Source organism: Phlebotomus papatasi, chromosome 3, assembly GCF_024763615.1.
Source record: "Phlebotomus papatasi isolate M1 chromosome 3, Ppap_2.1, whole genome shotgun sequence".
Taxonomy (NCBI): Eukaryota; Metazoa; Arthropoda; class Insecta; order Diptera; family Psychodidae; genus Phlebotomus; species Phlebotomus papatasi.
The window spans coordinates 23,684,231-23,697,410 of record NC_077224.1 but is presented as its reverse complement, the minus strand read 5'-3'; the positions used below and the strand labels follow the sequence as shown (position 1 = coordinate 23,697,410).

Here is a 13,180-nt window from a genome sequence, read left to right as displayed (position 1 = left end):
AGATTGAAATCGTGGCTTGTGGACCAACTTTTTAGCCCAAGGGTGTTTGAATTCTCTTTTAATATTTTATTCTGCCACTACTGCTGGAAGAATAAATGATCTCAGGGACTTCAGTTACATTTATTGCATTTTCGTGGGAGTTTGACACAGACGAAGGAGGTTTTATGCTGAAAGACCCACACCGCAGCTCCCATAACTTATGGGATTAATTTTATCCTTGGAGCAAAAATGGGGATGGGGAGGGACGAATGATGATCTTGACTACAAGAAAGGATGAAGGAATACTCACCAGATTTAGTGCCGATGGTCGGTCATCCTGATGTGGTGGTGGACTCTGTGATTGTTCCCTTTCACTGTGCTCATCGACAGAATCTCCGTCGTCTGAAAGGGAAGTCCAATCAGAAAATAAGGATGAGAAAAAAAATCTCGAAAAAGATTATCTATACTGGACTTTTGAAAGTTTTTCAGACACTGAATGCAAAGGATGGCAATAACGACGAAAATTTAATTTAACAGAGTGGCTGCAAAGGATGGGTTTACCACTTTCGGTCACTTTTACTTAAATATCTTAATTTTAAAGTACAGTGGGACCTCGATAGAGTCAACTAATTATTTCCAAATCTGTTGACTCTATTGGATTCGTTGACTCTATTGAAGTACGAAAAAAATAATTAAAATGTGAAATTTTGATAGAAAGGGGTATTATTTTATGTTTGTTCTAGAATCATAGATAAATTCAAAACGATAGTCGAATATTTATTTAATTAAATTAATGTTAATTTTAATTTTCTGTTGCTTATTTTGTTTTTGATCCAATTTTTTTTTGAGATACTAATCTTTTAAATTAAAAATGTAACTCAAAGTTAATTTACACGTTTTTTTAGAAGGGTAATTTTTAAGATTGTTTACCATGTACATTTTTTTTAAACAAGTAGGGTAAGTGTGCCAAATTTCGGCATAGTTGCATGCAAGCGTCAAAGTCTCAAGTTTGAAATGTAATATTTTAAATACAAATTGATTTTTTTGTTCTTTCTTCTGAACGAGTGTTGCTTGGAATCTTGTAAAGATTTTACCGTCTTTATTTACTCTAAAATCATTCTTAATACATTTTAAAATGAATAAAAATATAAACAAAGCTTTGGTGCCCTTTTTCGGCCACCTTGATTCTCATAGTTTCTTGCCCTTCTGGAATTCTTCCAATGCCTTTTTCACGTCATTTTATTTGTCGAAGCTACATTTTTTGTTATTCTTTTGCATTGTATAATCTCTAGAGTATGTAAAATCTAAATGTTCATGGAAATTCGAGGAACAAAAAAGGTGGCCGAAATTGCAAGCTGGCCGGAATTTGGTACACTTACCCTATGTTCTTTAAAAAGTTTGAATAAATTTAGAAAAGGTTTTTTCGCTATGTTGTATTCAAAAAATCTAGCATCCCTTATACGCTTTTCTTTACATTGCAAATATCCTTACATTACGCTCATAGGCCTAATCAAAAAATCAAGACAAGAGAGAAAAAACAAAACAACTTTCAATCGGTCAAAACGCTTAAAATCACGAAAAAAAATTATATTGTTGGAAAATGATTGGACGGTTAATATACGAATTTTATCATAATATTACCATGTATACTTTTATAAATGTGTTTCTTGTGTTAAAAAAAAAATTCATTGAAACACCAAATCATTGATTTTAATTTCGAAAAAAAATCTTAATTAAATCATATAATATTATTAGTGCTATAATAAAGCAAAAGTTGACTCTATTGGAGTTCGTAGAATAAAAAAATTGCTATTGATTCTATCGGGGATTGACTCTATCGAGGTCCCACTGTAGTTATATAAGTTCCACTGTAGTTATATAACGCTGAAGAAATGCAATACCAATGTTGCAACTAACAGTATTTTATTAAAGTAAAAAACTTATTAGTTAGCTAGCATTATTCTTTAGGGGAATGTTGGCATGGTTCGCATAGAGTGAACCTTCAGACAACACAAATATTTTCTTTGTTTGAAAAGAGCTAGTTCACCATTTCTTAGCCATAAGATAATTAATTATTAAGCTTAGGAAACGAGATGACAAATGGTAGGTCAGCTCTTTGCAAACAAAGAGAAAATTCGCATCGTTTGAAGGTTCACTCTGTGCGAACTATGCCTACATTCCCCTAAATATTCTCAAAGTGGCTGAAGTTGGTACAAAGGTATCCATTGGGGATAAAGTTGTTACAAGTAATAAAAGAAATACATAACCGAGAGTTAAGTATACGGCAAAATTGAAAGCTGTTGAAGAATTGGGAAATTAAACTAAATACTTGTGAATTTATTTATCAAATCGAAGGATAAAATTAACAAAATAAAAAACAAAATAAGGTGAGCAGTAAAAAGTCAAATTTGATCAGCAAAAATTCCAAAGCTTTAAAAAAATGTGATTTAATTTAATAATTAAAATCTGAGTTAGGTGAAAATCGCGATATTTTCTCATTTCTAAAACCTGCATGAAAATTTACAAAATTTTAAATTCTAAATTGAGTTACTGATATTTTCTAACGAATTCCGTTTTTATACAGTGACTGAATTAATTTCTTTTACTGAATATTATTCTGTTTACTATATCATATATTTTAAGCACCCATGTAGTAAAATCTAGTTATTTCTACATAAATTTTTCATTAGATATCTGTAAGTAAGAGATGGCTCTGTTTGTCAGATTTTCAAAGTACAGCGAGTTCTCCGATATTTGTATGACAGCTGTCAAACACACGAGAATATCAAAAGAATCCCTCTTCTCGCATAGGGTTTCTTCTATCATTTTCGGTCCTAATCACTCGAATAATAATAATAATAATAATTTTATTCAACTTCGCATTTCCCCCACACCATGCGTCCGCCGCCGTCTTAGCGTTGGTGACCAGCCTCCGAATATTGGAGAGCTTAGTGTAATCATGACAATACCACACAATAATATATTATAAAATCATTCTAAACGAATTAAATAAAATGACAATAGCTATAAAATTCTTAGAGTCTCCAAATATAATTCCAAAATTAATTAACTCATATGGGCGTATAATAAATGGTCAATAAAGGAAAAATCATAGGGGGAAGTGGAGCATATTTGCATTGGGGTACCTTTAAATTTGGCACTTTTCTTCTATTTATAAAAACCACTTGAGGCTTATCATAATGTAAGTTAGCTTCACAATTGATTTGTTAAGCATAATTATTTACCAAGATATAATTCCAAAATCATTTGCTCCCAATCCCATTTAATATTTATCCCATTAGTATATCAGTCCCACTTGACTCCAAAATCTATACATGTTTTGAAAAGTCTAATCCCAAACAGTTTTTTCAGAATTGAGACAAAATTTTTAATCCCAAAATTCAACAATGTTATGGAATTATTCCCTAGGTGAAATTGGTTCCTATAATATTTGTTTCAGTCCCAAAATCTTATTGTTCCGAATACTCATTTTGTATTATTCTCATTGGTATTAATCCCACTTGGCTCTAAGACCAAATTTATATTTCTTTTAAGTCTAATCCCAACCTAAGCATGTTCTCTTTTAAATTAAGACAAGAGTTTTTATCCCAAAATGTTTTAAAAGTAATTAGGGGAAAGTGCACTGCCTTCAGACGCCTCAAGCTTTGGACAACTCATTTTTTCGTATGTTCTTGATGGATTTTACACATAGTTCTTTTCTGGTAATTTGAAGCATTGGATTAGCTATTAAAATATAATATTATAATGGACCAAACTAATTTAAAACACATTGAAAAAATGAATTGTTCGAAGCTTGAGTCGTTCGAAGGTAGCGCGCTTTCCCCTATTAAATTTTATAGAATCAATCCTAAGATGAAATTGATCCCAATAACATTTAATCCCATTTGACACCAATTCCACATTGCTCTAAAATCAGAACTATATTTCTTTTCCAATCCCAAAATTTCTTAAATAATTCAAAATTGTCATGGAATTAATCCCAAGATGAAATTTATTTCAATATTTTTTTGTCAATCCCAAAATGGTATTGTTCTGAATACCATTGTGTATTATTCTTAATAGTAGCAAACCCATTTTGATCTAAAATCAGATCTATTTTCTTTTTAAATCTAATCTTTTTTTCAGAATTAATACAACAATTTCAATCCCAAAATGTTATAAAAGTAATCAATCAATTTTATGGAACCAATCTTAAGATTAGGTTGATTCCAATGACATTCTGTGTCAATGCCAATATTTTATTGTTCTCAATACCGTTTGGTATTAATCCCATTTGGCACCTATCCCAATTTACTCTTACATTGGAACTATATTTCTTTTCAAGGCCAATCCCAAAAATTATCACAACAGGAACTTGAATAATTTTCAATCTAAAAATTATTTTAAACTATTTTTAAAAACGGAATTTCCAAAATTTCATTTACTTTTTTCATAATCAAATCGTACTAAGCAAAGTTTTCCTATTCCTTTCTGATGATAGCATAAAGAAGACGAATATTAATGAAAAACAAAATATTATAGATAAATATATTTAACACATTTTGCACCCAAGTTTGTTAGTGTTTATATTTTTTATATAAATATTTAAATATTTAAAAGTAGAATTTTAATTTTTATTTTAAGGAATAACTACTATGCACTACAAATTCCTAAATAAAATATCTTTTTTTATTACAGAGAATAGTGGTAGGGGAGACCGGGATAGAATTAGCCAGCAAATTATGTTTTTGTTTGCGTATAAATTATGAAAAATATGTTTCAATTACAGTGGACTCTCACTCAATCGGCTCTTTTGCAATCGGGCGAAAAATTTTGTTGACAACTTTCACGTTTAATTATGAAGCTAATTTGCTCAAATTCGCTGTAGTTCTTCCTATTTTATCGTGATTCTTTATAATTGAGCACTTTTTGTGGAATTTACAAATGCTTTGACGCCCAAATCTATCGATAAACCGGATGACATTTCGCCCCAAATGCCCAATTGAGAGAGAGTCTACTGTAGACTGATAAATATTTAAATCAATAGGCAGCCAGTTAATTACTCTGGAAGGATAGCAGGTTGCTTAATATTCTTTCTAAGAAAAACTAGAACACCCTAATCTAAACTATCAAATACTATACGTGGCATATCTGCCCCGGTCTCCCCTACTGTTGAATGCTTCGTAGAATAAATTGTGATAATATTTTTTTTTAATATTGGCTATTTTGATAATTTTGCATTTTAATTAAAAAATAATATTGAAATAAATCGGATTTATTTAAAGTGGTTTTCAATGAGACATTGGCAGTAGGGGGAGGCTTTGATCGATCGCACATACGCTACCTTCAGACACTTCATATTTCTCCCATATTCCTTTATGAATCTCACATATGGCTATATATTGTAATAGCTAACCTTAAATCCCATCTTTCCTGAAAAAATTGAGAGTCTAATCCTTTTTTCCTAGTTTCAGGAAGCAAAAAATAAAAACAGGTCCAAAACTGTAATTTTGCTGTGCAATATTTCATACGATTGTGCACAATTAATATCACTTTTCTGAAAAACTACTATCACAGAGGGTAGAAGGGTTATTAGGGATTAGATTTAGGCAAAAATCTTTTAGGCTGAAGAGGCACTTTTTGTCGGTGGAAGAAAATTCACAAACTTGACTCACATTGATCGATCGCACATAGAAGACATGGCTTCTCTCACATTTTCCAGGAAACATAATTTTAGATGCGATCCCTCATATTCACATCTATTGTAATCTACCGATTTGATCCACCACTAAAAAGGAAAACTTAAAAATCGTAAAGTTGATAAACAAGAAGTAATTTGATTCCACCCCCCTGTCAATATCGTTATTTTAGCAAATTCTCTATAGAGAATTCAAAAATCGAGCGTGAGGGCGGCGCGTGCGGTTGTGCGAAGAACTAGTAGTGAACAACTAGCGAATCTGGCGGAAAGACATGCAAACGGCTTTTGACAGTTCTCGCGTGGAGCAATTTCCACGAATTTATTCGCGCAGTTTTTGTGAAAAATCCGGAAAATAGTGAAGAAAGTTCTTTAAAAACAAGTGCAAAGGTGTGAGAAAACTCTTAATGATAGATCTTAGTGGTGGCAAGTGAAAAAAATGATGTGCATTGTGAGAAATTGCAAAAACAGCGACCAGCGAAATCCTCTGGGGGTGTCATTCCACAGGTATTGTGCCCATAATTTTTTTATCAACTTGTGCTTACCCTAATAATTGGGCTCATAAATAGTCAGATAAATAGGGCTTTTATTGGTATAAGAATTATAAGTGTGCATAAAAAATATAGTGAGAGAGAACATGGGAAACTTGGTCGAATTTTGCAAAATCGGCAAAAAAATTTTTGTGCCCAGAGAGGAATTAGGGGTAATGCCCTTCGCAAAAAGTCTGTTATATTTTTTAATAGTGATAAACTTTCTTTAATTCAATTAGTGAGATCCTTAATTTGCCCCAACTCAGCTTACATGTAAATTCAATTTAATGAAGAGGGCGGAGGGGGCAATTCAATTCAAATCCTTGTTAATCAAATATTTTTATATTGTCGATATATGAATGAAATGAATAAACTAAAGTCGAATATTCACAACTTTTTGACAAAATTTCCTCTTTTAGATTTCCAGTAATTTTAGAACTGTGCGCAACTCGTCTGAAGCTCTCAGTTGCACTTGTGGACCGAAATAAAGCCGTATGCAGCCTCCACACTTCAATCCATAAAATATTTCACGGAAAAGTGCCTCAAAAGTGAAGCGCTCGAAGTACGTGCGATCCTTTGCTAAAGACTCCCTACCAATCGTAAGTCGTATTTTTTTTAATTCAAGAAACAAATAGGGGAATATGAGGCAAAATTTGATAAGCGAAAATTCTCAAATTTGGTTGCAATCAATATAGAAGTGACTAAGTCTTCAAATATTTAAAATAAATAATCCTTATGAATTTCTTTAAATTTTCAAGGTTTCAAGGCAATCAAGTAAATATTACGTAAAATAAAAGCTTTGAGAAACTTTCGGCCCTCCTTTTTTAAAATAATTACTAACAATCCTTACAGAAGATATAATTTTTACTGTATGTTCTTCTAAAATTCATGAAATATGTATATGTGGTTTTTTTTCGAAATACGTTGTATCTGCTCAACATGAACTCTATGTCCGTTTTAAGAATCCCTGAATAGAGAAATTTAGTGTTAAAAAACGAAAGATAAGTCCCATTTTTTTATTCAATATTATAGACACCAATATACTGCTCGAACTCCACACAGAGAGAAGTATATATAAACCTTTGATTTTCTCACCCTATTCCACCCCAAATTCCCACTATCTACCCCCTCGGACCACTTTCAAGACCGCCCACTCTTGACAACTCTGACTCTGCAATTTTTCAACTCCAAAATATCCGAACGTCAGAAACTCCCTCACACACTTCAAAGGATTTTAAAGTCTGACAGGCATGCGTGTGAGACTGTGTGAAATTTGTACTATTTTGAAATGGGGATATCAATATCACTATGCATGATTGCCACCTTTATGGATAACCTTGCTGAAGATAATGCAAGTGCTTTAAAGAAAGAAAGTCCAAGGATCACAATTGAAGACGTTGCAGAGAGGGTAAAAAAAAATTTTTTTTGACCCAGATTTGTGGTGATTAGCTGACCAGTACATAATTCTTTTTTATCTTTGTATTTTTTTTGTATTTTTTTTAATGTAAAAAACCACCCACTTTTCTAAAAAAAAAAACCTTTGGTTTGGAAGTGGTTTTTGATCTCTCTCAATTCGGTCTGATAACACACAGTCTACGAAGGGACATTTCCATCGTTTAGTCCTGGAGGCTGGAATCGACGCTAAGACGGCGATAGACGCATGGGAAGGCGGGGGGTAAAAAGACGAAGTGAGATGAAAATAAATTGGCTTGAATTAAAAAATGAATTGAAAAACTGATACTTTATTATTTTTGGATACTGCTTGTAATATTCCTGTACAGTAAGGTGGGGTAACTAGATCGCTTTCCGTAAAGTGCTACTTAAACGCTGGTTTTTGGACTGATGAAATTCTTTTTTACTTCTTCTAAATCCATAGAATTATTCAATGTGTCATTCAGAAACATAATATAAAGAATATCAAAAATATTAAAGAAAATTTATAAAATAATGATAATACTGAAACAAGTCAGCATACACGAACTGGGTCGCATTTTCGATTTTGGAACTATTTTTGCTTTTTCTCAAAGTTGATTAGTTATATTATGTTACTGTAGTGACTATATTACGGAAATAAAAATATTATTTTAAGTAGATTATCTAGTTAGCGTAGCCATAAACGTCATAAACGATCCAGATAGCTAAGTGCCCAGATTAGCACACTTGACTATATACAATCTTAAATTTCCAGGCATTCATTGGTACCACATCTTTTGATGGAAAGCAATATGCAGAACTACTTAAGTGTGACCATCTCTGTTCTCACATGTCACGATAAAGAGCCTATTTTTATTTTAGATGGAAACAGTCAATGAGAATGGATATGCAACATCATACGGTGTAAGAAATCCAGGCAAAGGACACATGAAGATGTCAATCGTATTACCAAAGCTGATTCGAAATAAGTTTTGAAAGTATTATAGAAACAAATTCTACTCCAATGCAACGAATAAGTTAGAGTTAGCAATTATGTTTTATTATTTCTTACTATTTTTATGCAGAATTAAGAAAAATGATGGACTTGATCTTTAATTGTTTCGAATAATTATAAAAAGTAATGAATTTATCCTAATTTATAGATAGCTATTTTTAAAATAAATTTATTCTCTATTAAAATTTTTGTTTTTTTAACCTACTTCAATTCAATTTGCAAGTTTGTGGCAAAATATTTAAATTGTGTCTCGTGTTGGATTCACATAATGATTTATACTTGAAATTCTCCTAGATCTTTGCAAAAAAAAAACTTCTGGGTAAATTTCTGTCTCGCTTCATAAAAGGACATAAAATAGAAAAGATTTCAGCATCTTACCTCGAAATAATTTAGATTACAGTTCTTCAATAACTTGCCAATTTTAGTGTGACAGAACTGTCAGATCTTCAGTAGAAATCTGATTTCTTCAGAAGAAATGGTAAACTTCACAGATGTGATAATCTTATAATGTGAGTATTTTCTTACCCAAAATATTCTATTTGATTTGATTTGAGATTCTATTTAATGAATATAATATTACTGGTTTAATATTTCGTTAGCATTATAGTAAATGTAACACTTGATGCTGATATTTAAACATTAGTTAAAAAACAATTCCTTATTTTTGTATTTTCATATTCATTCTATAAAATTTATTACCACAACGAAGCAAAAATAATGAGGAATAATAGATGTATAGGGTAAATGTCCTAATTAGAAATCATTTCCAGATCTAGATGCTTTAATTTTGACAGAAGATTCAACACATTAAGTTCATATTTTTTCTGAAGAGAATTACATAAATTTGCTCCTTGACTCTTCTAGAATGTTACTGTTTAGTGAAAATTCTTTAGATATAATTTGAAAACTTCTTAAATACAAGAAAAATTCGCGAGCGTAAAATGTTTCTATTGGAAATATATTAATCCAAATGGAGACAAGGGAAAGTTTCTAATTGGAGACAAACAGTGTAAGTGAAACAGCGACGAAAGGCTTCCAAAACCTTGTTAAGTTGCTCCTGAGTGCAGGATTTGTTCTTATTCCTGGTCTTTTCTTCTTTCCCATCTAAAACAATAAGAAAATCTCTCCAAAAAAAATCATATTTCCGGGGTTTCGTATTGAAGCATTTGCAGACACTTCAGAAAAACCCTTTTTGTTCACGAAATAGGTGATTATTTCATTTGAAAACTTCACGTATCGTTAACAATAAAGGTTAGCACTTAATTTAACTAAAATTAGCCAGAAATATGACATAAATGTTAAACAAAACGAATAAATAACAGTCACTTTATTGTGTTTTTCATTGGAAAACATGGTCGATCGATGAAAAATTCAATGATGAAAAGATACACTTAATTTTTCTGAGAAATGAATAAATTAAAATTTGTGAATATGAATGGATTTTCGCTTTATTTGGAGCAAAATTAACTAAATAATGAAACTGTGGTATAGGAAATATATAAATATAAAAATTTAATGCTGTCTTTATTATGAAAAAATTGACGTTTCCATTTGGGGTAGCAAAAGATTTCCATTTGGAGCAGGTTTTGAATTAGCTTAATTTACCCTAAAGAAACAGTAATTCTGACAATAAAAAAGCATACAAATCCTGAAAACATTGGAAATGATATTTTTAGCGAAAGTGAGAAAATAATTCATTTCAAAATGGAATAATTTTACGTCGTATTCTATAATTCTAATACACTCAGCAAAAAATATATAAAATAAAATTCTTCTTCTTCTTCTTCTTCGCTTTAAAGTTTTAGGCCGGACGTTCTGACAACATCCACACAGCCTATTAAATAAAAATAAATACCAAAAGATTTTACCCCTAATTACATCCCTGTCGAAGCGCCATCTCTAACAAATTAGATGTACACAACGGGTACTTGAAAAATAACGAAAATTTTTAAAATAACACTAAAAAAAGAACTCACAGTGCAACTTCTAACTGTGGGGGGGGTGTTTGATTCAAATAGGCTGCAGTTGAGTAATTATTAAGCAATTTTGCGTTTCTTTGATATAAAAATATTTTTCAAGCCTGCACAAACTGAATGTGCAATGAAAGAATCACATCTGCAATAAGCTCATACAGTTTACAACTGGTTTTTGACAATCTTTGACTTTTGTGTTGTTTTTCATGTCAAAGAAAAGAAATTGTCCGTGAGAAGCTGTTTTGTGAAAATTTTAGCCTGTTCACCTGCTGAAGCTCAATATCTGTGCTAAAGCCCGATTCCTGCAGCTGCAGGAACAGAGAAATCTTCAATGCGATGCGCATTCAAACGTTTTTGTGAATATCCGACTCCGTGGAGGAATGGTGGAATCATGTGTGGTCTTCTCGCTTGCAAAGTTTTAGTCAATTTTTAGCTTTAAAAACTTATTGATTCGTGTAAATTTGGTAATATTTGGACTTTTCAAGAAAGTATTCATCAGATTTAACCGTTTCCGGAGTGAAATTCTCGTAGAATCAAGCAAAAAAATGGTTTTTAGTGTCAATAAAACATCTATCAGAAAAGTTCCAAAAAAGTGATATTAAAATGTTTTATTCCTTGTACAAACGGTTTAATCAAGTAGATTAGAGTTCCTTTTAAACAATGATGTGCAACTTTTAGTGTCCGGTGCAAAATTTACGGTGAAAATGGGGTGCTCAATGATAATGTGAATCGTGTGCGAAAATAGAAACTTGATTCATCTATCGGATAAATCGCCATTAAATTTTCATTTTCCTCTGGAGGTAAATCTAAGGATTTCCTGGGATTTTGTGTGGAGGGATTATGAACCTTATAAGTAAGACATTTTTTTGGCATAGTTGGAGAATACATACGGTTTGCATGGTAGTCAGAAAAAATCACTGAACTTGAACATCATTTTTGTGTGCGAAAGTTCAAAGCCTCCCCCTAAATGTTATCATTATATCCTATTAGTGTATTCTAAATAAATCCAACAGTACACAACAAATTCAGAACATTTTGCAATTAGCAATTTTTTGGAAATGTGATTGATGATTTTGAGGGTGAAAGTTTAATAACTTTCACCCCATTTAATAACCATTTCCCAGAGGTTCTTATTAGGTGAGATTCTTAACAATCTCACCTACTATAATCCTAACAAAATTTCATGTCGTCCGATCGCGCTCAAACTTGGCCAAAATGTGTTTCGCCACTTCCTGATCACGAATATATGGGGGGCTAAGTTACGTTCCCGGCCGGCCGGCCGGCCGTCCGGCCGCTCTTTGGAGCTTAATAGCTCCTAAACTAAAAAAGATATCGACTTGCGGTTTTCGGCAAAGGTTAAATATCGTATGAAAATTGCAACTTGGTGCATTGACCCCCCACCCCCCACCCCTCCTTCCGCCATTTTGAAGACCCCCCATTTTTTGTTTTCTCAATAGCTCCGCCCCTATGGCATCGAGCGGGCTCAAATTTTAGTATGTTATAGCTGGGCCTTAGAGCTTTCCATCAATACCAAACTTAAGGTCCCCCGACCCCCCTGACCCGAGCTATAAGGGTCCAAAAAAAATTTCTTAAAATGGCCATAACTCCGGTTCTAATTGTCAGAATTTAAAAAGTGAGGGCTTTTTGGAAAGCTCTCATGAAATGCCACTTCCCCTTCTAACATCGCAAGTTCATAAAACCACCGCTAGGGGCGCTATTATTAAAAAGAAAATTTTTAAATCTTTAAAGTTAAATAATTCAAAAATTCCTTATGCAATCGGGCTGAAATTTTAGTATGTTGTAGCCGTTGATTATACCTATCAAACAAAAAAAACCTTAAGTCGATCCATAACCCCTGACCCGAGCTATAAGGGGTCAAAGTTCGAACATTGACCGGCCTCTATCTCCGGTTCTAATTAACATAGCGACATAAATTTTACCTTTTTGGTTTCGTCTCAATGAGCACTTTCAGATGGAAGTTCAAAAAGTCACCACAGGTGGCGCTGTGATAGCGTCAAAATTCATCGAAATTCAAAGACATTTTTCTCAAAAACGGCATTGTGCAAGTTAATGAAATTTTAGTATGTTGTAGTCCAGTCTAGGACGTTTCCAAAATGGTGCGTATGCGCGCTGTGGTTTCAATAGAACCGGAGATATGAGGGGTCAAAGTTCACAAAATTCAAAAAATCATATCTCCGGTTCTATGTGACCGATTTTGATGAATGAGGGCTTAAACGAAAGATCTCACCAAATGCTACAACTTTCTAGAATATTTGAACTTCGTGGGACCAACACCAGGGGCGCCACAGTCGAAAAACCAATTTCAATATCTCATAACCTCAATTATCTCGACTGTCGCTGAACCGATTTTGATGATTACTTCCACATAATTGTAGAGCACATTTGTCTCTACATTTCGTCCATACATCATTTTCCACTCAGACCACGCTATCACTCCGATTTTGCCGTTTAAGTGTGAAAAAATTGATTTTTCCCATAATAACGCTTTGAAATCACTCAGATGCCAATTTGACTGCCTCTACTCCACCAAGACACTTAAAATAGGGTTTTAAAT

The 13,180-nt window shown here is 32.6% G+C and overlaps 1 protein-coding gene and 1 long non-coding RNA gene across 2 annotated transcripts in view; one reads left to right on the top strand and one right to left on the bottom strand.

The window, feature by feature from the left end:
• LOC129808268 (POU domain protein 2-like) overlaps positions 1-13,180 on the bottom strand; it is a 166,978-nt gene that overhangs the window by 4,163 nt on the left and 149,635 nt on the right. The window contains exon 6 of the mRNA XM_055858104.1: positions 290-381. Within this exon, the coding sequence (XP_055714079.1) occupies positions 290-381 (92 nt within the window). The remainder of the gene's footprint in view (positions 1-289; positions 382-13,180) is intronic.
• Positions 5,854-9,209, top strand: LOC129808295 (uncharacterized). The gene is made up of 3 exons (XR_008752360.1): positions 5,854-6,181; positions 6,624-6,803; positions 8,393-9,209. It is a non-coding gene; the product is annotated as an uncharacterized LOC129808295 (long non-coding RNA).